This window comes from Esox lucius, chromosome 4 (genome assembly GCF_011004845.1).
Source record: "Esox lucius isolate fEsoLuc1 chromosome 4, fEsoLuc1.pri, whole genome shotgun sequence".
Lineage (NCBI taxonomy): Eukaryota > Metazoa > Chordata > Actinopteri > Esociformes > Esocidae > Esox > Esox lucius.
The window spans coordinates 32,547,419-32,574,391 of record NC_047572.1 but is presented as its reverse complement, the minus strand read 5'-3'; the positions used below and the strand labels follow the sequence as shown (position 1 = coordinate 32,574,391).

Below are 26,973 nucleotides of genomic sequence, written 5' to 3'. Positions count from 1 at the left end.
AACACAACCTCCCTTGACACTGGGCACAGAGGAAGCCCCGCGTGTCACCTGGGGGTCCACCCAGAGAGGGGCACGGCAGACCACTGACGTTTGCCAGGAAAGCGTGGGATGCTGTCGCATTCCGATTTGGAAAATGCATTTCTGGGTCCACAAATGCTTTTTCGTGAAAAGGGAGATTTATCCACTCGTGATTCACTGTCAATACAGGATGTGAATATAAATGAGACACTGCATAGTCCTGTTTGGGAAACTGCACTGAGAGAATGTAGCCTCCTGCCTTGGACAAGCTCACGTAATGATTAAACTGAATAATGAGGGTGATGACAACATTAACTCTGGAGGGGGTTCCAGTTTATGTTTAAACTTTCAGGAAAGGCGTTTTTGCACTCTGCTGACCAAAATCTGTGGTTGTGCAGTGAGCGCTTGGATATTTTGGTACAGTCATCTGACCGTCAGGGCCAGGAACACAGGTTCTTTACATTCCAGAAAATACCCTAGCTATTTGAAACAGAAAAATGGAAAGAATCGCTTGAACAGGCAAATAAAAGCCCGGTAAGACGGTGGTAGATGGTTATTACAGCAGCCAATCACACCGCGGCAGTGGGCAATCACCACAACTGGACGGTAGACGGGTGGAAACACCTGACTCCTTATATCACAGTAACATGACAGAATCACAGCGGTGAGATGGAATCAGCACAACGTCCTTGTGGGAGGCGGGGGAGAGCCACGACCCCCACGACCCCCACGGATCCATGCCCCTTCAGCCCTGCTACTCTCCAGGGCTTGGGGAGGAAAACCCCCATGTTTTTTCCAGAAGTTATTCTTTAATCTCTAATTAAAGAGTGAATTCAGAGTAGCACTGTCATTATCAGAGTATCGTTTCCTTCAGCCAAGTTTACTGGAACTGGGAGGGCTGGGGGAAGGTAGAAGCCTCGGCAGTACCGATTCTGGAGGCGGCGAAGCCTCTGCGTGTATCCCTACCGCTCTGCACCGGGGGCTCTGCATAGCCGGAACTAAACCAACCTGCATGACTGAGTGTCCTGCGCGTGAGCCCCCTCCCATCGCCGTCACGCGCAGGGATACGGCAGAAATCCCTGCTGGATAATTGCATCTTAATGCTGACAGATGTTTTGTTTGTTTACGCATGTCAACCTCAGCACTTCTGACGCCATTATCGTCAGTAATGCACCAAGCCACGGGCTGTAATTGGTATTCAATTAATTATCCTAAGTTGTGGGGAAGAGGGGAGGGGAGGAGGGTCAGCAGCAGCACCCCCCCCCCCCCCCCACCCAACAAGCAATAGATTCCACTCCTTCACTTTCTCTGTTCCTCGGCTCCTTTCTCTGCAGGACGCTTGGTTCGAACATGGCGGCAGCTTCCCCTACCTGCAGTCATTCATGCCCAGGGTTAAGTGACTAATTTCCCCCACTTCCCTGACAGGGCCAGGAGACGAGCGCAGCTAGCCTGGTGCCGATACGCAGCTAGCCTGGTGCCGATACGCAGGGCCAGGAGACGAGCGCAGCTAGCCTGGTGCCGATACGCAGGGCCAGGAGACGAGCGCCGCTAGCCTGGTGCCGATACGCAGGGCCAGGAGACGAGCGCCGCTAGCCTGGTGCCGATACGCAGGGCCAGGAGACGAGCGCAGCTAGCCTGGTGCCGATAGGCAGGGCCAGGAGACGAGCGCAGCTAGCCTGGTGCCGATACGCAGGGCCAGGAGACGAGCGCAGCTAGCCTGGTGCCGATACGCAGGGCCAGGAGACGAGTGTCGTGAGGAAAATGTATAATAAATGAATTGGATTTAATTATTCAGGAGGTACAAACTGAGAATTCAACCTTTTAGACAGAAGATGGAAAAGCGCCACACATAGGAAAGGCTCATCCACACAGTCCATTAGGGGTAGGGGGACCGGGGAGGGGGGGGACCGGGGAGGGGGGGGACCGGGGAGGTGGGGGGGGGACCGGGGAGGGTAGGAATTACAACAGGTAAATCAACCGGATGTTCTCAAGCCCAGTGATTTGGGCCGAGCTATTGATGATCCATCCATCTGTCCCATCCTCCCAATACTGTTGAACACCACCCCAAACCCCCCCCCCCACCCAGCGCGGTCCAGAAGAGTTTCAGTGGCTGGGTTTTCATTACTGGGTGCAGAGCAAGGCTGGGATAACGGGAGGAGGAAAAACTCCGGAGTGGGCACTTCTGTCGGCCGGCCCGTCCGAGGCACAAGACTAACGGCGGTAAAACGGAGCACAGTAATAATCAATACGCAGCTCCCCTGATGAAAAAGGGACAGATCAATCTCCCGTGGCCCCTCCGTGACTCTGGCTCTCTGAGACCACTTTCCAAGAAAAGCACCAGCTCAGGACAGCCTGTCTGAAGAGTCACCTGACCAACCGGCGTCCCGTTTCTCCCGACAGGTGGTGTTTCGCAGCAGTGTATAAACGACACAGGAGTGGGATGGATGGCTGTGCCGGGCCAATGGGCATCAGGAACCCTCTAACCAGAGAGATGGCATGTCAATAAAGGACAAGCGCAGCTTCTAAATTCGCTGGTGGAGCCGTTAAAATTCTATCCTGGTGGCCCCAGGGCCTCACGGCATAATCGCAGGGCAGGCAGTTTCATGTCTAAACAAACAACAAATGCCCGGGTAGATATTTTAACATACAACCGTCTGGCTGTCAGGTCAGGACGTATATTTTTCCGTCGGAGCAGGGGAACCGGGTTGTTGGAGAATGTTTGTGCATCAGTGAGAGGCGACTGCAGACGGAGGACCTTCTCTCACCGCTGTAGGTTGACCTGAAAGACAGCTTCATGGCGCCCCCAAAAGGCCCTCCCCCTCTGACATGCATGAAAGGCCCTGACACGGTACAGCCTCACCCACTAGGTGCGGCCAGGCTACCTGTCACCTAGGTTACAGCACCGGGGCCGAGACAGGCTGAACACCGAAACGGACAGCGATTTAGCCCGCAGCAGGACGGACAGGCTGACACAAGGCAGGCGGGAACAGCCAGAGCGGCACATCATCTTTGAGCAAGTTGGCTAGAGCAAAGAGGTGCAGCCAACCCCACTGGAAATACCAGAGCCTATAGCAGCCGGTCCGACAACGTCCCATGGACCGGGCAGCCAATCACACTGCGGCAGCGGGCAGCTGCGTGTTAAGGTCCCATGGACCATAAAACCTCAACACTCAGGGCGAGCAGAACTGCCGGAACCCTCTGGCACGCATAAGTCTAACATCTGGAGTCTTTGCAGGGGTCCAAACCACTGTTGGTTAACCATGTTGTTGGTTGACTCCCTACTGTCTCCTTCAGATCTCTCTGTGGGCGTGGACTTGAAATGACTGGTTGCATCAACTCCACGCTCCATTACAGAACATTTGCCCATATTTGCTTTGACAAATGAAAAATCAAATAGATATTTTTCACGATTTTTTTTTTCTTCAACAAATGTAGTACATTTTTGAGGGGTGATAAAAATTCTAATTACATATATTTTTGTAAGATAGAAATATAATTGTATCTTACAAAAATATTTTCTAGCTTTAAAGATAAAAACACTAATTTGACACTAAATACGGACACTTCATCTAGGTGTGGGAGATCATGGCCAGACATCAATCGAAAGTAAAAAAAATAATAATTTAAACTATAAAAGCAAGAAACACCAATTCCAGGGCTTGTGTTGTTGGTTATTAATTAGGCGGAACCTCGTTTATTAATATTCTTCTGTTGTCGGTTAATAATTGGGTTAATTAGGTGGGTAATAATTTCTTTGTCGTCTTCAGCTAAACAACCATAATGTTTGTTTTTTGAATATAGGTAGCATGTTTCAGAATATTTGTATTCTCTACATTTGTATTATTTTACAGCATCATTTAAGTCATTATTGTGCGGTCTACAACATTCTTGATCCAACCAGAACAATCCCTTCACAACTCTCATCGTTTTAAAACCAACAACGGCCACACAGTGACATCCCTGCGCGGTTTCCTGCCCGTCCTGCTGTTCAGTTCTAATGGACTGATGCATCATTGATGTGTGTGGGTGGTTTAATACATCCATCACGAGAGCATCATTATTAACTTGGCAGTAGTTAGAGATTCAACATGTCCGTCTTGTTACGATTACCAATTACGGTCCTCCTTTATGAGACTATGCAAAAAGCTCCCTGGCCTTTGTAGCTGAAACGGTGCTAAAAATGCAACACTTAGCCGAAGACCCACGCAGATGCATGGATGGAGGCCTGACCTTGGGGCCGTCATTTGAATTAAAATGTAACCTACGGTTATTATTCTGCGAGTCCACGTTATTCATAAAACCAAATCTTACTCCCAAACTAGTTTAGGCTTGACTAAACAAAAGAAAGTAAAAATTTACTACGTTTTAGTAATAGTTTTATTTCAATATATAATATTTTCTGTAAACCCATGCCAAACCACATCATTTCGTGGGTAACTTGTAACAGTGATATTTTAATGGATATTAAAATGCAAGGGACTTTGTAGTGAGTCTCCAGAAACACAAATATCAATTAATATTGATATGAATAATTTGGCTGTCCACTGCATGTGGGATTTTTTTTTTAATTATATAAGCTGAATCGGAAATAAAACGGATCCCTTTAAAACTCACTAATGATAAAGCATATAATTCTCTAGAACAAAACACAGCTGTACAATTGCCTGAAGAGCACGTTAAATGAATATAAACTGAAATCCGACAGTGAGGGCAGAAAGATAATGGCTTTGAATGCACCATTGTGTAACAAGCATCCTAACCCTGGGGGGTGTGTGTGTGGGGGGGGGGGGAGGGGGGGGCGTTACACGACGCTGCCTCGGGGGAGAGTCTCATGCGCCACTGAGACGTTCTGGCTTTAGCATCCTTGTCCAACCAATGCTTGGTTAATAACTACTGTTACAAAACAGTTTGATGGTGAAACTTCAGAATACACCGCAGAGCGTTCTTCTGAAGTGTGCAAATAAACAGAAATGGTGTGTAAGCTCTGAACTTGAACCGAGAGACAGGAATTCAGACACAATACGCAGAGACGCAGCGGCACTGGCCGGGGCTGTTGCTCAGTAGGAGGTCAGCAGAGTACTGACCACCGAACCAGGAAACGGAGACGGGCCAATGGAATGCCTTTGTTTCTGTGCTCCTCCCAGAAGGGTCTTTCAAGTCAAATATTATCATATTTCCGCCAGGCTCCAGCTTCTAAGAGATCATCACCCTCCTGCCTTCCAGGGCCTGGGAGAACATCAAAAGGCAGCTCGGTGGTTCCACATTCCTGTCAGAGTGTTAAAAACAGTGGCACATCCCCCCGAATCCAAGGCCAGGATCCCCCGTTCCACTTCCACAGCCACCTTCATAGACCCTAAAGACACTCAGGTGTTCACCAACACAGCAAGTCACACAGGGATGTCAACTGATGTTCTAGCTTCCGTTTATGCGCTTGGTTTGTCCTGTGACCTTTGCAAATTTAGACCACAACAATTGTCATTACAACAATGTCACTCAGATAACATTAACATAAAATGTAAACGCAATTCTCAATTCAAACTAGCAGCAAGAAGCACACAACGCTTTGACAGATAACTGACTTGAAGCCACAAAAGCACCCTAACAATGTTGTTTAGCTGGTAGGTAAAAAGTATCTTTCAAACATGTTGTTGGATTTGATAATAGAATCGTTTCATTGCAAGTGTGAGGCGATTTTAGTTGCTTCCCAATGAACTTTTTTTTCCCCCTTATGTTTTCTAGTTATTGAAAGGATCTACTGAACCAGACCTAGTCACCGCTCATTCCACTCCAATATACATTGAGCAAAACATCCTAGACTTCAGTACTAGCCGGGGGGGGGGGGGGGTTCAATGGAACAGTGTCCCACGTTACCTCGAAAGGTTACGTGCGACAAAATATATACATCTACTTTTTAAATATCCGACACGAATCTAGCAACAAGTCTCATGCGTGGAAATAATACTTGCCAAAACTCTGACAGCGTGGCTGGCAGGCTGGCCCACACAATGTGCATTTACAACACACAAAATGAAAGAAAAAATGACAGGAGCAGCATGAATACGCTGACCTGGCAACACTTCCAGAAGCTGAGGAAAGGGCAGGGCTGCATAATTATTATATTGCTTCTCCGCTTTCACCGCCAATATGACCATGGCAAATCCAAATAGGGACAACCGGTTTTTGGAGGGCAAGACTAAAACAAGGTGGTGGAAAAAATGCTTTAGATTAACATCTGCATAAGGACTTGATCCAGGCTTCATTCTTCGACGAGACACATCAACCAAAATGACATACGGATTTGAAACCCAGCAATGGGCAGAATGAAACCGCTGAAACCGTGAATTAGAAAAAAAAACTAAACATTACCAACTTTTAGTGAACAGAAAGGAATAATTATAAGATTCAACTGGAAACCCAACTATACCATGTTCTCTGCAATCAATTAACTGACCATCTGCGAAGACTGAGTAACCAGTAATTTAAAGCGTTAACCCCCTAGGGATGTATTTTGTCACTGGATGAGAAAAGGTCCGTGCAGATAGAATTTTCGCATATCCGTTTTCAATACATTACAAACTTCCACTAAGTTAATTTCCAATAGAAGATACATTGTGTCATATCATTTGATATATGCCCTTATTTAAATTGGCAACGTGTGACTCATAGCTAAGCTCGGTGCAGGCTAAATGTCAGTTTTTGTCGCTCAGTTAAATACAACATGTTAATTTTGTTATGCTGTACTGTAGGCTATACACGGTACATACCAAATTATTAGTAATGTGATCGTATACAGTAGCCAATTATACACCTTTAATAGCCTAGGTTGGCGTATGATAAAGCCGTTATAACCACTGCCCAGCATGGTTTCATTCCAGCAAGTGGTATCTGTCAATGCCGACAGAGCGCATCATGGTGATAACGGTTTGACACATCATGCATCTCGCATCTAGACACCTTGTAGACTTGCTATATTAAGCTAACGTTGGCTGGCTACAGTATAGCCACCAAACATGCCGCATAAACTTGAGAGTGCCGGCTGGTAGTCAGGCTAGCCATGTGTGTTGCTGTCATACATACCAAACGGTTCAGGCTTCTCCGTAGCATATTGCAGTCCTCTCGTCGGTCTTCTTTGGTAACTGGGGAATCCAACGAACTATTTTAGTTTTAATCAGCCTGCTACACAGGCTCTGTTTGAGCGTTTTCTGATAAGTAACTTCGCATCTATATTAGTTGACTAGCTCGCTAGCTATCTGTTTTCTACCCTAGAAGTCCACCTTGCTATATGGAATGCTGCAGCGATGCTACATTGTTTCCATTTCGTTTGAATTCTGTCTCTTCTAACCATTCGCATTCTCCCTCAATATTTTCCGCGTTGCGCTGTAGGATTCTACTAGTACTTCCCTATGCAAAATGCTGAAATTATCCTCGACATCCTTTAGTAGGCTACTATGCCCTGTTGCTTGGTCTGTTCAAACGAACCATCGTATTTGAGTAGTAACTGCACGATAGGATATACAAAAAGTAACTTCAGTTTCGATTGATACACTCGCCAAAATTCTCCCCCATATCTGCCATCGGCCAAACCCTGTCAATTCGCTGTTTTTAATCTACCCAAAGCTCCCACGTTTATAAGCTCCTCCCGATGAAGGTGCGGTGACTGTGTGGTATTTATCATGGGATTTGTAGTCATAAACCGATTGAGGAACTACATTCACTTACCATTTCACATAGATCTCGTTGACGGATTTTTTTTTTTTTTTTAAACGAAATGCCTTATTGCTCTTATAAACCGCAATGCGTCCTCCTTGCCTACGAACAGCTCTTAGCCGGCGGTACACTTCACCTCGTGCCTTACAAATATATATAGCGCAGCTGTCAGCCAATCAACATTCAGGACAAAGAACCTGGATTATAAGGGAACACATTAACCAGATGTTTTGAATCCTTATGTTGATTGGTTGATAGCCATGGTATATGAGACCTATACCATAGGTATGACATCACGCCACTTTTACTGCTTACATTCCGGTGGTAACTGGTTGGTAATAATTTCACGTTATAATAAAAGTCAGCACCTTTAAAAAGTTTTGAGGGTGACCGGTTAATTCATTTTAAGCAGATTATACTAACATATAAATTGTTTTCATTTTTTTAAATTTTAGTCATCAAGCTAATGCTTCCAGAGAAACTTTCAATTAATCCATACATTTTAAAATGCTAGGTGAAACAACAACAAAGTTCACAAGTAAGTGCATTCTAATGATTTAATGTGTTATCTGCTTACGCTAGTGCTGGAAAGAAGACAATACAAATGATAATAAACATAATAAGCAAAGTGTACAAAAGACAACAGACAGGTGGCGTGAGTGAAACTATTTTAGGTACTCTATGAAAAGGTAGGTTTTCAGATGTTTTTGTTTTTGTGTGTTGTTTGGGAACCACCTCAAAGTGGTGTCAGCCAGGCATGCAAAGATGCATGCCATCACCTGGGTGTTGCCAGGGGGAAGGAGAGGGAAACACCATGTGACAGAGCCAAGGCACTTGATGTGTAGAGAAGACCTAGAACCCACAAACTTTGTGTTTGATTAGTCTGGGTGGTTTAATATGTCTTCCACAGCACGATTATAAACTTGACCACGCTTTATAAAGACGAGGTGATGGCGGTGCTTGAATGGCTTGACAATAACCCACGGGATTTCGTCACGGTATGTATTCGCATTCAAATTTCCACAGAGGAAATGCAGTTGAGTTGGCTGTCGTTAGATCACACCGGACCGCACTGTAACCTGACCGTCACCATGGAGAGCTCTGTTAACAACCTGACCATCAGCACATCGCTCACCCACACAATGCTGTACACTCTGTCCACCATCAGCACAGTGCAGTTGAGACCAGGACTCTTCCATGAAGAGCATAGGTCTCCAGCATGCCAGTGGCCATCAAAGGTGTTTCGTGTTGTCCAAACCCAGTTTCCTTAGTTGTCAGCAGGGCTGACTGCTAGTGAGCCCCGGACCGCTAGGGGAGAGGGGCCCCCGAAATAAAATGTTGCTTAGGGCCCCCATAAGGATAAGGCCAGCACTTGTTGTCAGGGTGGCTAGACTCTGGCGATCCCGTGGCTAAAGAAGCTGACGTAGTAGTCCTGGGCTGATAACATGTGGTTTGCAGATGTGAAGCTGGTCGGACATAAAGCCAGATTTTGTACAATAATGTTGAATGCAGCTTATGGTAGAGAAATTAATATTCAGGTCTCTGGTAAACACACACTATCCAGCAGTCAATTCTACACTCTCACAAATCAGTGTTTTACAGTAGAGGGGCCTTTTATTGTCCCCAGAACAATGTGCGTAAAGATCATGCTACTTAATCAGCTCCTTGACACACCTGTCTGGTCGATGGACTTTCTTGGCAAATGACAAATGCTCACAATTATGGATGTAAATAAATTTGTGCAGCTCATAAAACATGGGGATAACAATTACAATTTTATATTAAGTGTAATTTAGGCTTGAATAAAAAAGGGTGTATATTTAAGGAATTATATTTAAATTACTTATTTATTTGTAACATTATTTTCAATATTTACTTGAAATGTATTTAATGATTGAGAATATTATAATTTCTTTTGACAGTTAATCATCAATTAAAGGTTGTATTTCTCTATTTACAGTGTAAGATCAAGCTGATAAACAATAACATTTGTTTATAAACTTTTTACACATTGCTCCGAGGCCACTGTAAATTATTGATTGCATGTGTTTAAAAAATGGTGTACTTTAAAATTGTTATCATTTATTATTTTTATGTATTTTTATCAATGTATTATTTTTGCAGGGGAGCAGATAGCATGAGTTGGTCAATGAGTCATGGTTAGGTAGACATAATGATATGAGGGCCAGAATGGAAATTTAACCAGGACACAGGGGTTGACAAACACTGCACTTATGATAAGTGCTGTGGGATTTTCAGTGACCAAAGAGATTAAGGATACCCATTTAGCCGCAATAACCAAGCAGACAGACAGGCGTCAAGGTATTCAGTAACAGTTGGATGGAACGTTACAGCGGTCCAAACACGTGACTGAGCTCGGGGGCGGTACGATCAACCGGGGTGCCGCTTTCCATAGGTCAGATCCCGTTGGCTTTTTGTGCACAACTGAGAATAGTGAGAAGATGAAAAAACATCCAATTAGTGGCAGTCCTGTGGTCCAGAACAACTTTTTGATTGAAGCACTCAAAGCATGTTGTGCAAGTATTGTGCAAGCTGCTACCAAACAAAATCACGACAGATGAGTTACTGTAGCAAACGACCACATGTATAAGCTAAAGCCAAGAAGTGATTGCAGTGGGCATGATGTCAGCGTCACTGGACAGCTGAAGCATGTAAAAACAACTTCCTGGTCCAAACGATCCAGTTAACATTACATTGTGCCGGTGACAAAGGGAAGAATGGATTTAGGTCAGGAAATATACACTACCGATCAAAGGTTAGGGGTCACTTAGAATTGTCATTGTTTTTGAAAGAAAAGCCAATTGTTTGTCCATTAAAATGATGTCAAATTGACCAGAAATACCGTGTAGACATTGTTAATGTTGTAAATGACTATTGTAGCAGGAAATTAATGATATACAATGGAATGTCTACATAGGTGGTATTTATGAAAAAGCCATGTCTCGGACTGGTCAATAAAAAGAAAAGATTGAGATGGGCAAAAGAACAGGGACTCTGGACAGAGGAAGAACTAGAAGGCCAGCATCTTCACTCTGTTGACTTTGAGACTAGTGTTTTGTGGGTACTGTTTTATTTCCTGCCAGTAGAGGGCACCTGCGTGAAGTTGGCCCCCCCACCAATGCAAAACGGCGTCAAACTATGCTCGTTCGTTTGTGCTGGTTTGTGCTGTAAAAAGTTTCATTTGTGCTGCTTCCGTTTTTTAGATATTAACATAATATTTTTAGGTCAATCTGAGGTCAACCCCCCACATTCTCCAAATTCACCCAAAATAGTCTCGATCGTTTGTGCTTCGTTTGTGCTGGTTTGTGCCGGTAAAAGTTTCGTTTGTGCTGCTTTGGGTTTTAAAATATTAGACATTGAATTATAGACGATGACGTCACCAGCCCCCCCACATTCTCCAAATTCACCCAAAATAGTCTTGATCGTTTGTGCTTCGTTTGTGCTAAATCCTTTTAATTTCTCACATTGGAAAAACAGACAGATTTGTTTCATTTTCAGCTGGTAATCGAACCCACAAGCGCTGATGCTGAAGAGACTGAACTATTCTAAAGAAGGCCAGTTTTATTGCTTCTTTAATCAGCACAACAATTTTCAGCTGTGCTAACATGATCGCAAAAGGGTTTTCTAATGATCAATTAGCCTTTTAAAATTATAAACTTGTATTAGCAAACACAACATCCCATTGGAACACAGGGCCTCTGTATGTCTATGTAGATATTGTATTGTAAATCAGCCATTTCCAGCTAAAATAGTCATTTACAACATTAGCAATGTCTACACTGTATTTCTGATCATTCTGATATTATTTTAAATGGAAAGAAAAAGATTTCAAAAACTGCAAAAAGTCTAAGTGACCCCAAACCTTTGAATGGTGGTGTATAAGGTGCAAAAGTATTCAATCTCCTGACAAATTCTCTCATTTTGTACAAATTACAAATTAAGCGTTTGTATTTCATTCTTTTTGATACTATGTTTTAAAACACCGGCACTCCAAACCAACTATTGTGAAGTGACATTGGTTTTATGTTGAACCTGCTTCAGTCCGCTAAAAATGGAAGCTCGGGAGGAAAATGACCTTTTGGCAGGACAGGGGATCCAAAGAGCAAGGCCAAGATAACATTGGATTGGCGCCAAAGATTCTTCTTTTTCATAGCCAAAGGGTAAATGTCCTACAGTAGTCCAGTCAGTCCTGATCTCAATCACTTTGAGAATTTCTGGCACTGTTTGAAAATGTGGTCCACAAGAATCATTCAAACAAACCTGAACAACCTGGAGCAAATCTGCCAAGAAGAATGGGCTGAAATCCTTCTGAGACGGTATCCAAAGTTGACCAAATACTGGCCAAAAGACATGAAGCTGTTGTTATGGTGTATGGAGGCTCATCCGAATATGAATGTTTAGGAGTTCAATCCTTAAGAGTTTCAATATGCGTTTTTTCTTTCTTGGAAATATTTCTCAACATAAAACCACCTTACAAGAATAGATTTTGACCGTCAGTGTTGAAATAACAGCATGAAATTTCAATGTTCCATTTGTAAATTAGCAAAATTAGAGAATTGGTCACGGGTTTCAACCCTCGTACAAAGCCATTGGTTTGTGATATATTGCTGATGCATTGAGCCTAAGAACATCTGCTAGCTGTGAAACTATATTGGCCATATATTACTGCTTGACTATACAAGTGATCATATTGTAAAATACAAAAACAAAAGCCTAAATGTTTGTTCTCAACTGTGTGGTGTCGCTCTACTGAACGTCTAGTTAAAGTACATGTAGCTACCTGTCAAGCTAAAGTTACATTAGCATAGCAATTTGAGCGAGCTAACCAAAAAGGTCAGTCAGTTTCAACTTAGCATAAAACTGTAGCCTACTTCCACCTTAACTTCTACATATAATGTGGCTGGAAAACATCAACATTGAACATACTCGGCTACATTAATACAATGATAGTTCAATTAATCAAAAAGAAAATACTTCAGCACAGAGCTTCAACAAATGAGATGTTATTTTTTATTTAAACATATTGGTCTAGGTTTACTGATAAACAGTCAACTTCTCACATCTCATCTTGGTGTTAAGCCAGTGAAGGGGAGCTGCCCAGACATCTCACATGAGCTTGAATCCCAGTTCCACTTTCTGCACATCTTTGGTCCCACGATGGTATGATACAGGTCAGGTTCTGTGGTTGAGTCACCCTTTTAACAGCTTGCCACCGGAGTTGCAGTATTTTCTCCTCTCTTTTTTGCTTGTCCACTTCCTCTTCCTGCTGTCTATTAGCTTGTGTCTGTGCCTGCCGAAGTACCGACTGTCTTGTTTTCGACAATATTACGTTAAGTTACATACAAGTTGCATATACAGTATTTAGTTGTTTTTTTTAGCAACAGATTTGTAATCTGACTGAAAGGCCAAAACACTTTGTCTTGTTTAGTTATAGCTAGCAGGCTGGCCAAAGTTTTTGTTTGAAAAATGCATCTGGACCCAGAAGCAGCATATTGTTTCATATGGTTGCCTGTTCCCGATGCTTTGAGAACATAATCTGAGGGGTTTCCTGAAGAGAGAGAAGAATAAGGAACAGAGGAACACAGCAGTCAGTTCTGAGCAAGAGGACTCCTAGAGCTGAACACAGAAGGAAGCCCAGCAGCTGTTTCTCAGACCTCTTTACTCTATTCAAGCCATGACCAGGCCCTTTCCGTCTTCTGATGATGCAGCATTCAATTTGCTTTTGAAGCGCTTCGAGATTCAATGAAATGCGCTTCAGAAGTTGAGTAAACTACTGGGATAACTAAAACTGTTATGTAAATGCTTCAGATTCTGACATCTGGCTGTGTATTTTAATGTTATCAGAATGTTTTGTCACAAATAGGCCTAGGCAACTTCCACTGTCAACATGGACACACAGGACTGGACACTGAGTAATACTAATTATAAAACATACAACAGCAGCTTTGAATTTGGACACTGAGAAGCCTAGAAATGTACTCCGTCTGACCTTATGATTCAGCTGTGTTTTAATCCAGGAGGTGATTATCACATAACAGCCTGCTGTGACAAGTTCACTGGAGCAACCAGTTGAGTCACCCAAGCACGTTTTGCATGTTAAATTTGCTACTACTATATACTGCTGACACTGCAACGGGCAGCACTTGATTACTCTTCAGATTTGTTCGTTCTCTTTTTCCGAGTGACGTGTGGATTTCCATAATATAAATCCATTCATAATACATTGTAATTCCCCATGGAGATTTAATTTCCCATTATTTTGTATTTCTTTTAATATGTTTCTTAATTAATTTATCATGCTTAACTGGACTGAAAAATTCAGTTTTCGTTGAAAGGAGAAATTCGAAACCACGCGACTGCAATACTGGTGCACCTGAAACCAACACCTACGTGTCACGACAACAGTGAAATTAATGTCCTTGACTCTATCACCCCCGCGTGGCGTACTGTTTGATGCTTGCTTTTTATCGTTTTTATAACGCAGAGCCGAGAACAGAGACAAATGTTCCACAGTTGATCTACGCTTTTATTTTCAAAAAATCCAAACATTTAGGCGGACCAGAGCTATGTATTTTATAATCTTAGGCTATAGCCTACTGGTTGCTTTCTGTTGGAATAAATGCGCATGTACTGAATTGTTTCTAATTAACCTAAGTGGACAAAAGTTCTATTATGCGTCTGATGAGAATTTAACTTTGTACCTGAGGTTGAAAATATTATGATTTATTTGATTTGATATTAATTAATTAAATGGATTTCGCAGTCTTTATTTATTTTTCTATAATCTAACATATAGTTTAATTTGTTGATCTCTTGCCTATTCAATTGTACAGAACATTTATTTCGTATAATGTAGGCTAGGCTATTTATGCGTAACTGAATGAGTCTGGAATTATTATGCTTTGGGTCAGGCCCTGGACATATATGAAAATAGGATCCCCAACTGATTAGAAATAATCACGTTCCGCTCAGCTAGTGCCGACATGGACTAAAATGTATGTTTGGTCCATTTATTTCCACACGATGGCAGCACAATAAAGGTAATGGGGCGACTATCAGTAGTCGAAACGCTCCACGCTACAACAGAGGCCCACCTTATAGAAGTGGCCTGATATACAGTAAGTGAACTAGGTTATCCACTAGAAAAGCTTGAAGGGGAAAAAAGCTTGAGAAAACGTTCAGCAGCTCATACTGTTTTGGCTTCTTAGATTAATGATCCATAATATGTAGAACTAGAACTTGGATAAGGTGTTTGGTTTTAAGTGCCTCAGATTGCGTAGGCAATACAAACATTATCTAAATGCCGTAATTAGTTAGCCTATTCCGTCATGGATGCTACTTGCCGATAATCGTCTTTTTCTGTTGTTAAAATGTTACCTTTGATTTTACAAAAAACTCACTTGATTTTTATTGTTCCTAACTAAATCATTTCATTGGGGTTCACTGATAACGCCTTTTTAAAACATAATTATGTCTACACTTAAATCGGCTTTCCGGCTTATTCATTTGAATTAAGTAATCGTCAAAGCAGTGTTTTTTTCTCTCTACCATTTTAACGTGACCTTTTGGGCCATCTGACAAATTCAACGCAGCGATCCAGATAGCAGTTTTGCGATGTCGATTAAACAATTGCATATGGGATGCTTCCGACGTCACGATTTCAGTTATAAAATAGGAGTGGCTTTGGCATTTAAAGCGCTGCTCTGCTCCTCATATGTAATCTGTGGAGGGAGAGCTGAGGGGTAAAGCAGTGACCACATTCCTTCACTGGGCTCTTCCCTTCACCGTGTCAGCCCTACTTGTGAATCCAAACTGACAGTCCTCACAGGAGCAACCCCGGTAGAGTAGGGAAACTTCCCCGGCCATCTGTCCTGCCTCAGCCCCTTCCCCCATCGCCCCTCCAATGCATCCCTCATTCCCACACTAGGGCTTTGTAAGCAGTTCCTGTCCCTGGACTGGGCGTGGCGTGCGCTGAGGCTGGGGCGACCGTGGATGCTTTCACAGGCACCTGCAGATCGGACAAAGGGCCAAGGGTGCTGGGCTTGAAGACAGATTGATGCTTTGTGCGTTGAGGCAAGAGAGTGTGTGTGTGTGTTTTGTGCGTGTGTGTGTGTGTGTGTGTGTGTGTGTGGGATGATGCATACGGTTGGGGGGGGTTGGTAGTGTGGTTAGCTAGCTGAAAAGTTTGGGGGAGAGGGTTTTGTGGGGGTCGGGGGGAATGGGGGGGGGGGGGGGGGTCTGTCAGTCCAGTCTGTGTGAGTCCAAGCTTTTGAGTACCCCCCCGAGATTGACAGCTTTTGTGGGCTACTTCTCCACACAATGGTGGCGGTTTAATGGGCGGTAAAGCCAGAAGACCGAGGGAGCATGGTGGATGGTCGTGGTGATGGTTGGGGTTGAGGGGATTGAGGGACTGAGGGGCGGTGTGTGTGTGTGTGTGTGTGAGGGTGGGAGCGCGGGGGGTTACTGCTTCGGTTGGAGGGGACCAATTCCTGGGCATTCTGTCCAGACCTCGTTATTCACTGAATGCGTCCACTGCCGGAATGCGGCTGCAGCATCAATTAGAACGTGTTAGCAGATAGCAAGGCGCTGAAGAAAAACCTTTCTCTCCCTCTTGGTCCCGGGACAACACAGCCCCCACTATAGGAGGTGGTCACCACCACAAAGCCTTTCTTGTGGCTCTCTCTCCTACATTACCAGCACCCTATGCAAGGTGGGGGACTCTTTTGATTTAAATTAAGTGGAAAAAACACTAAATCCTATTTTCATTCAGCAGGGATAATGGCGTTATAGTCTATAAAGGTCTTTAACTGCTTGTCTGTGGCTTAAAATCTCCCCCCGGGCTCCCCTCTTCTCCCCTTTCTCAGTGTCTTACTCTCATTCTGATCGTTATGTGTGTTAAGCGGTGGTGGTGAGAGACAGACTGTTCAACAGGGTTGCTTGTAGTCTTAAATGCCGCATCACCTTTTATTGTGTATCAGTGCGTCGGAGGCTTGTTGTGTTGTCCCCCTTTAAGAAAGGGAGAACGGATATGTATTAAAACAGTATCTTGTAAGGCATTGTTTGTTGCGGCACAGGCCACCACTCCAGACACTGAGGGGCTGGCGCATAATGAGTTGTTCTGGAACTTTCCAGTGTAAAGGAAATAAAAGAAGGGCTGGAGTGAGAAACGCCGTGACCGTGATCAGATGTCAGGGAGATACACCACTTTGTTTTGTTTTTACGAACAAAGATAAAGGGGCCATATTTGAACTAATTAGGCTGCGTTTAATTGCATGCTCCCTCAAGGTTTAGCGACAGTGAATGTACACAAAATAATAATGTGAAAACAGATTGTTTTTATTTCACCTTTTTTGTATTTATTCATGTGCTATTTAACCTAGGTATAATAAAAAATTTAAAAAAATAAGCGTAAAAGCTATATATACGTTTTACAGAACAAGTGAGTTAAGGTTTGTGGTCCCAAGAAACCAATTCAGTCAGGGTGTTCAGTATTCCTTTCAACACCCATTTCCTTACTCTTTCCACCAAATGACACAGCTGGCTCATGTGTTCAAATGGAATGGAAGATGTTTGTTCTCCTGAGATTTAATATGCACTAACTGGCAGGAACCTCTCGTGGAAAGGTGTATGCTTCACTATGAGCAATTATGTTTCATTTGGAGATGAGTGAGGCAAATTTGCATCGTGTGAAAAGGAAACTAGAGTTAAACTGCACAAAGTGCAGTAAATTGCGGCAAACAGAATGAAATGCAGAAATGCATCTCAGCTGTAATTGTATAATTGTAGAAAAGCTTTCTAAATGCATCAGCCAATTAAACTTGCTTCTTCTGCAAGGCAAAGAATTGGCAGGGAATTATTTGCGAAAAGCATTGCCACATTCAAACGCAGCCTCCTCCAGAGTTAAGGGCTGAAGTGGGAGTGGGATCATTTGCACCAAAATGGAAAATCTGATATAAATATAGACAGATGTCTTCATACAGTATACTGTATGTGGTTAGGGGGGGGGCAAGGATGGAAGGATGGAGCCCTCCTCTAGTAGACAGGGCTTCCTGAGTGGTGAGAGGCTGCAGAAAGGCGATGGTGAATGAGGAGAGGAGGAAAGAGGAGAGTGGAAGTTTACCCTCTCAGTGTGGGGAGACATTTCCCCTGAACACCAGTTGATGGGGTTCTCTCTCCCACAAAGGGGTGGAGTGGCGCTGTCTGCAGAGCTGTGGAACAGCCCGGTCTCTGTCTGTCTGTCTGGATCGGGCCCTGCCTGGCAGTGGTGCACAAAGAGGAACCTCAAGTAAACGATTCATGAATGCTGATTAATTGATGCCATTTTTCTGCAGTGTTGCCATGGAGATTTAGAGGGTCGGGGTACATTGGGGCCCTGGGGGTGGTGTACATTGGGGCCCTGGGGTGGTGTACATTGGGCCCCTGGGGGTGGTGTACATTGGGCACTGGGGGTGGGGGCGCGAATGGGTGGGAAGGGAGTTGGTTCAGGGGTGTTTGGTTGTTGTTTTTACACCGAATGTTCAGATTTTTAGAACAGTTTCTCCCGCAAAGAACCACAAGCGCTGCACCTTTGAAATACTAAACAACCTAGAGTGGAAAACAAAACCAAAACAGCTCCATACGTCAAAACCCACTGCGCGCCAACAATTAGCAAATTGAACGCACACTGTCTCCCCAACCCAAGCCCAGGTGGATGGGGCTAATGTGGAGGTTCCCACGCGGGGGGCTGAGGGGTACAGGTGTCCCGGGAGAGTGAGGGTGGCCCGGGGGGCTGAGGGGCAAACCGCTGGCCCGTAGCCCGTCTCAATGGAGGGATCCCAGGGGCCAACTCAATAGGCCGGGTTCCACTTGATGCCGAGAGAAAGGGCCGTTTCAGCCACTGCCCAGCAGGAAAGATCTGGTTGTGGAAGACCTCTTTCAGGACTCTCTGTTTGTCTGAAGGCTGTCACAGTGGATGAGTACCCCGCAAACAGCGTGAACAAGGATCTGAACCAGAAAACCAACAGGGCCTTGACAATATTGTGATTGGGTCTTGTCTCTTTAGTTGGAGCTGAAAGGAGAACTGAGAGCAGGAACAAGCCCACATTCATAGCTGGACGTGGAAGTCTTTAGGTGGTTTTATATGGATTCTGGCAGATAAATCACATTCTATAGGTTTTGGATGAAGTGAATGTTAATCTCCTGTCTTCATCCTTTAAGGGTGGAATGGCTGTGAACCTCATCCACCTCCTCATCCACCTCCTGTCCTATTATTTACTAAAGGTCTCACAAAGTCACTGTGTAATCTTATGTCCACTTTGTCTGGTTTTGAATGAGAGCCGTCTCGTCTTACGATGTCGTTGTCCATGTCACACCGACATGTTGACTCCGAACAAATGTCCCGGTGAATGTGTTTGGTGATGTTTTGACACAGGCATCACCTTCTGGATGATTCTATGTAGTGTACAGTGAAACTGATTTAAATGCTTACTTTTCCCGTTCGGTTGAACTTCATGTAACTGTCTCTCTATTTTTCCATGTCCTGTGTAAGCCTGAACCTTGTGTGTCCTCAAAGTGTCCCTCTGCTCCCGTCTCAGCTCTCATGCACATAGCTGCCCTTGTGTGAGAGCTCAGGAGGACCTACGACCCAGGAGTCAGATTCAACCTCTGTGTGGTATCTATCCTCTTCTCCCAACACCAACCCAACCTCTGTGTGGTATCTGTCCTCTATCTCCCAACACCAACCCAACCTCTGTGTGGTATCTGTCCTCTATCTCCCAACACCAACCAACCTCTGTGTGGTATCTGTCCTCTACCTCCCAACACCAACCCAACCTCTGTGTGGTATCCTGTCCTCTACCTCCCAACACCAACCCAACCTCTGTGGTGGTATCTGTCCTCTATCTCCCAACACCAACCCAACCCTCTGTGTGGTATCTGTCCTCTACCTCCCAACACCAACCCAACCTCTGTGTGGTATCTGTCCTCTACCTCCCAACACCAACCCAACCTCTGTGTGGTATCTGTCCTCTACCTCCCAACACCAACCCAACCTCTGTGTGGTATCTGTCCTCTACCTCCCAACACCAACCCACTGACTGAGTCCACTGACTCTGGTTAGGTGTCACTGTTGCTTCTGGCTTTACGCATCACACGTGAGCACACACACAAACACACACACACACATTTTTAAACATGTACATGTAACACTTGTGTAGGTAGGGCAATACACAGTCACACAACCCGAGGCACACCCGCGTGCACACCCTGCTCAGCGATGAGAGACAGTAATTCAGCTACCTCTTCTGACGGAGAGGAGTGGGAATGACCCCCCCGGCCACAAGATGGAAGGTTAAAATTGTGCCGTGCGCAGTGAACCACAATCAAAGCTGTTGCTTTCAATTTATCTCAGGTTATTTTTTTGTTCTTGGAAAAAATTAAAATACCCTAGCACACTGATGATGCTTGGAAGTGTTACAGTTTGAATGAGAATAGTGCAATGTTTCAATCAAACATTAAGTGTTTTACCAAATTTTTTTACAATTATAACACTTGGAAGCATCAGTGTGTGAGAGCATTTTAATTTTTCATCTGTGTGTATCTTCTTGCACCCAATCATTACATTACTGGCCGAGTTGGGGAGTAAATGATCACAAAAAATCAGTAACTGTAATCCATTACGTTACCAACTAAAATATTGTAATAGGATTACAGATAGGCTACTTTTGAAAATAATTATGATTACTTTTGGAAATTATGATTACTTCAATTGAAAACGAATAGGTGCGTGAAATAATTATGACAGGCTGCATGCTTGGTTTTTTCATTTGATATTTTAGCAGTTTAGTGACTGATGAAGCGCTAATTTAATAGGTAAAAACAGTGTGTATCTATATTAGCTATATTAGATTAATTTAAAGGTGATTTAGTTATACTCGACACATCTTTCTCAGAACAATGATAGGCGATAGGCCTACCTCGTGTTATATATTAGTTCAAGTGTTATATTTTATACAGTTGAAGTTTCAAGGTTTATTTGTCAAATGCACCGAACAACACAGCCGAGAAGAATTGCACTGAAAAACTCAGACAAGAAATGTTTTCGAAAATTAGGCAACTATTTGTTAGATAGCTGTAACATGGGCTGCCTTCAGGATAAAACATTATATGGAATGAATCACTATATTTAAGGAGAAAAGTTGTATTGGGAAGCACTCTGTCGAAAGAGGATGATTTGCATTTGACACAACCACCTCAACTCCATCCATACAGGTAGGATGTGTGGTCCTGCTTGCTTTGCTTCTCAGAATATTGCATCCATTGGTGATCATTGGCTGCTGACAACATTGACTTTAAACTAAGAGTGCAGGTGTATTATCAAAGTTTATTTCTATAATTTGAGATTTTAAAATCAATTGCTGGTGGCCCTAATAATCATGTTACGTTCGCACGGGTAAAACTTATTTGTGTGCAGGTGTTCACAACTGCAAACGTGCGTTTGTGTGCCTGGGTTTTCTGCACGGTTTTGACAGTGTTGGTGGTTGTGGAGCAAAACGTCAGACTACTGTATTAATGTACGTGTGAAAAGCTGCGGATATCTTGATTTTTATATACAACAATGTCAATACTCTTTTTGAGAAATTGCCATTTATTTTTCAACAATGTTTTGAAGCAGTTAAAAACATGAATAATACAAATAACAAAAAAGGTTAACACATCCTTCGATTTTGTGTTATGTTTATTGGATAAATTTGAATGACTGAATATCTGACAGACCTTTAGAGATGTAGCCCAATCATATTGAAGTAGAAAGCAATGGTTTAGAAACCCTTTCCAAAGGCGCTGTACGAAACCCATAAGTTAAAATGCTAATTACGTTTTTGGCCAGCTATGTGAACACTGACTGATCCCCCAAAGGGTGTTCAACTAGTTATAGGCTATTCCTATTTTTTTTCTAAAGCCTCTAAATATGAAAGTAATCTAAAAATCTTTAAAGGTAATACTATTTTTGAATAATCTAAAAGTAATGTTACTGATTACAAATGTGGACAGGTAACTTCTAACTTTAACTTATTACATTTAAAAAGTAACCTACCCAACCCTGATTACTGGTGTGGAATTAGATACTTTTTGACGAGATTCTTGTACAATATTTTTTTCTTTCTGCCTGAAAAATAGAAGCAAATGTTTAGGTCGAATTGGTGTCAGCACAGAAGGTAATTATAAAATAAACCGACTGCGTGCTTCTATTTTGTTTATTTTCTGACTTTGTATGCATTTATTGGACAATTTATCCACTTGATGGTGAGGGTAGAGAGGCTAACAAAGGGCAATGTTGTCTGTTGGGTGAGTAACTTTAAAGGTCTGTGGCTAGGAGAGAAGCCATGTGATGGAATGGGCCAAGGAAGACTGTGACTTCTCCATTGAGAGTGGAGGGACACGCTGAATTAGCTTGATTTGCCTCTGAATGGGGGCCTTATATTATTCTTGTTAGGAAGCTGTCAGATCAAATAGAGAAAGTAAAAACCTCCTTTCATCAACCTTTTCCAAGTGAAACTGAACAGGCAATCAATAACTGAATTCAGGGCCTGGGGAAAGTCAAGCAGAATGATATGGGGGTGTTAAAAAGGGGGTATTTGTCACATTGCTAATGGAGAAAAGGCTAATAACTGATTTTGTCACAGTTTGGTGGTGAGAACAACAGCAAATTAAAAATAACGCATCAATGAAGTCATCCCAGCAAATATAACTGATAGTTCTGAGTGGAAATAACCAAATACTAATGAAAAGGAATAGAATGATGGCAAAAATAAAATGAAAAATCTATTTCTTGAAGGAATAGGTTATTGTGATGGTACGATGATGTTATAAATGTATTATATTAAATTTTTAAGCCTATAAAAACTAAATGGCAAATTACTGTTTAAGTGTTATTGTAATGAATGTTTCACTATACACACTGAATGCAATTAGTTACTTCTTTATATCAAATATGACCAGATTACATGCATTCTGTTCTAACCAATGTATGGAGGCAAATACTCATAACCATTGAAGATAAATAATCCTGTAAAAATCATTTTAACAACAGATTGTTTGAAACTGTTTCTGTTTCTGATTTCTTTGAAAGACATTCAATGTATCATTGCCTCTGTAATAACACAGAAGGACTGGGAGTGTCTCAGCCGTTTCATTAAAGGAAGGACACCATATTGTTTTTTTGGTTTTCATTATATTGACCTTATTGTGCTATTGTCCTACCCTGACACCACGATAATGCCTGAATTCAGAAGGAATTATGCTGAGTATAAAAAGATTCCATAGTGTTGGACCGGTTCAATTATCCCTCTACTTACTGACAACATGGAGAGAATAACGCACAAGCCTGAGTGCAAAGCTGCTCTCAGGACTTCAACGATGTTTGAACCATTGTTAGAAAACAGTAACATGAATGCAGATGAGAATTTGAGCTGCTTACTTTTTCAGTTCCTTACACACACTTACTTGTAGATCCTTTGTCATAGGGTGGGGTTTGTGTTCCAGGGGTTTTATACTGTAAAGAAAAACAATAGTTTTAATTATTTTGAATCAATGTTTAAGAAATAAAAAATTAAGTAGTCAACACAAAAGCATGTATATAATTGTGAAACAAACAAATAATTGAGAATAAAGAAATAGCAGCACAAAAAGACAACAATTTATTTAGTTTACATAATATATAACAAAAGTCCTTCGGAAATATGAGTTCAAGAGGCCCATAGAGAGAGAGAGCCAGCTTGATAGGCATCCTATGCTGGGCTTAAAAGATGTTAATGTTCTTGAATACATTCATCAACTAATGTCCCCATATTGGTGCTTCCAATTTTTACGCTGGATGGAGAAAATGAATCGGATCATTTGGCCTCATCAATCAATTTAGTAATTGATGTCTTAATTGTCTGCAGTGTTCGACAGTTAATTGAGCACCTCCATTGCTTCCTTTCATTGTTCCCAGGGCTTAGATAAACAGCTCAGAAAATGTTCCATACCTTGTGTGGGTTTGAACAAAACGTGAGTTTTTTTGTCCATTCCCAAACTACCAAGATAAAACAATTCTACACTTAACCAAATATCCTGTTAATAGTACTGTGAATGTGAACACAGACATTTCTGGAAGTGTGTGTTTTTTTTTATCTGCTAAATGTACAGTATCATCTAAAATAAGATATTATTTCAATCATAACACCTTGAGAATCTGCCTGTGGGTGCTTGAAATTGTTCTGATGCCATTCTGCTCAGTGAAACTGTTCTTTTCCTTCCAATGACGAGGGCATATTAGGTTTTCATCAAAGTAATAGTCAGCCATCCATCTTCTGCGCACTGTGAGGCGATAACACTCCGCTACAAATAAATCATAGGTCTAATGAGTGACTTAGTCGTCTCAGGATTGGAGCCTGATTCACAGCTCTGCACCGCGGAGCACAGAATTCCATTTATTCCACTTCACTGTCCCCCTTCCTCCCTTCTCAAACCCCTCATACCTTCACGACCCCCCTCACAAATCCCCCCCCCCCCCTCTCTCAGAGAAACCAGTCCAACAATTCAGACCCTGGGCTAGGAGAGTGTCAGGGGACGTGAAGACCACGGAAGGAGTCCAGATCGTTGGGGCCAGGTAGGTCTGTGACCACAGTCGGGTCTGTGAGCACGGTCGGGGTCTGTGAGCACGGTCGGGTCTGTGACCACGGTCGGGGTGTGTGAGCACGGTCGGGGTCTGTGACCACGGTCGGGGTGTGTGAGCACGGTCGGGGTCTGTGACCACGGTCGGGTCTGTGAGCAGGGTCGGGTCTGTGAGCACGGTCGGGTCTGTGACCACGGTCGGGGTGTGTCAGCACGGTCGGGGTCTGTGACCACGGTCGTGTCTGTGACCACGGTCGTGTCTGTGACCACGGTCGGGTCTGTGAGCACGGTCGGGTCTGTGACCACGGTCGGGTCTGTGAGCACGGTCGGGTCTGTGCGGCTGCAGGGCAGCGCCCTTAATTGGGTTATAGAATACTTTAATTGCGGCAGTTTCCCACATTCCTTGCTCGGGAGCGAGGACGCCTGCGAACACAAAGCGAGCCTGAGCCTGGATGAAAAAGCCCACCCGACTCCGTGCCCGTGGGCTACAGCTGTGAGCCAATTATCATCAAGCAGCCACGCATCTGTGTACAAACAATCCCCCAGCTGCTGGCATTGATACTGTAGATGCGGAGTGGCAGTGTGAAAGCCCAGGTTGCCCTCCGGGGTCCCAGTATCGCCTGAGAGACGACTGCCGTGTCTCCATTCACCGCGGAGAGCTATCCGTGACACTCAGGAACACTGAGCCTGTTTACAATCTCAAATGAACTGTCACATACTGGCAATGGAGTGCGTTTGCTGCTGAAAGAGGGTTGGATACATGTTTATTTCATTACTCGGAGAAGAGGAGGAGTATTCATAGGACGGAAGGGTGCTGTGGGTTTGGTGGCCCTTTTCAGCTGTGGCCACGTTGTAGACTCCCACCTTCTCCAAGTGTGCTCTTCGCTGTCGTAATGTGACACTTCTCCATTGCAGGCCCTGCAGAATGACGTGTCACAATACCGACCGAAGCTTGATGTGGAGGAGAGGCCCAGGGGAGTCCTGGGGTTGTCTCCCACGACATTACACCATAACATTACACCATAACAATACACCACAACATTACACTACGACATTACACCATGACATTACACCATAACATTACACCACAACATTACACTATGACATTACACCATAACATTACACCATAACAATACACCATAACATTACACTACGACATTACACCATAACATTACACCATAACATTACACCATAACATTACACTACAACATTTCACTACGACATTACACAATAACAATACACCACAACATTACACTACGACATTACACCACAACATTACACTACGACATTACACCATAACAATACACCACAACATTACACTACGACATTACACCACAACATTACACTACGACATTACACCACAACATTACACTACGACATTACACCATAACATTACACCATAACAATACACCACAACATTACACTACGACATTACACCATAACATTACACTACAACATTACACTACGACATTACACCATAACAATACACCACAACATTACACTACGACATTACACCATAACAATACACCATGACATTACACTACAACATTACACCATAACAATACACTACGACATTACACCATAACATTACACCATAACAATACACCACAACATTACACTACGACATTACACCATAACATTACACTACAACATTACACTACGACATTACACCATAACAATACACCACAACATTACACTACGACATTACACCATAACAATACACCATGACATTACACTACAACATTACACCATAACAATACACCATAACAATACACCACAACATTACACTACGACATTACACCATAACAATACACCACAACATTACACTACAACATTACATCATAACAATACACCATGACATTACACTACAACATTACACCATAACAATACACCATACAATACACCACAACATTACACTATAACATTACACCATAACAATGCACCATAACATTACACTTCTGTATTACTGTATGACAGCACGTTCTCCACTTCTGTTTTGATTGTCAAATGATGTTGTTCTCACAAAAGGTAACTAATTTATTTTCATGATGGAGTAATATGTGGGGCTGGGTAATAGGCTGGTAATCCAGAAGTAGCGTTTCATCCATTGGTTATTTCACTGGTATATTATATTATAACATAGCAGGACTGCCAAGCTGTGAAATTATACTTTTTCTGTATCATGACTTAAGATAGAGCTAGTCCCTTTGATATACCTGTTGTATTGTCTTGGAACTGTGCCGGGGAACGGCATGAGAAGAGTTTGGTAATAACGGTTAGGTTTGAGTGAGTGGGCCTGTTTGTGGGAAGGCCCCATCAGTACCATGACAGAGAGGGGCTGGTGTGGGAGTGGAGAGGAATGGCCTGTCAGGGCTGATGGCTGCTGGAACGCTCAGCGGGAAACCAGCTTGGCCCCCGGGATGCCCTGTTGCCACGGCGAGGACCCGGAATGCGTCCGGCATACAATGGGCTCCCAGGGCTCTGAGGGCACTCCGATTTGATAACCACATTAAAGACCTAGCAACATCTGTCAGGGGGCAGGAGAAAGGGGCTCTCGCCAGGGTCTACCTCCCCCCCCGGAACAACAATCATTAA

At 43.2% G+C, this 26,973-nt stretch overlaps 1 protein-coding gene across 7 annotated transcripts in view; it reads right to left on the bottom strand.

Annotated features, from left to right (window-relative positions):
• atp11c (ATPase phospholipid transporting 11C) overlaps positions 1 to 7,646 on the bottom strand; it is a 44,587-nt gene extending 36,941 nt beyond the window's left edge. For 6 of the 7 annotated variants that reach the window (XM_010903092.3, XM_010903101.4, XM_029119409.2 and 3 more), the window contains exon 1: positions 7,096 to 7,643. In XM_010903092.3, the coding sequence (XP_010901394.2) occupies positions 7,096 to 7,122 (27 nt within the window). In that variant the 5' untranslated portion in view covers positions 7,123 to 7,643. Of the gene's footprint in view, positions 1 to 7,095 lie in introns of all 7 variants that reach the window. The other variant, XR_004575661.1, reaches the window with a different exon arrangement.
• Positions 7,647 to 26,973: the final 19,327 nt, after the last annotated feature.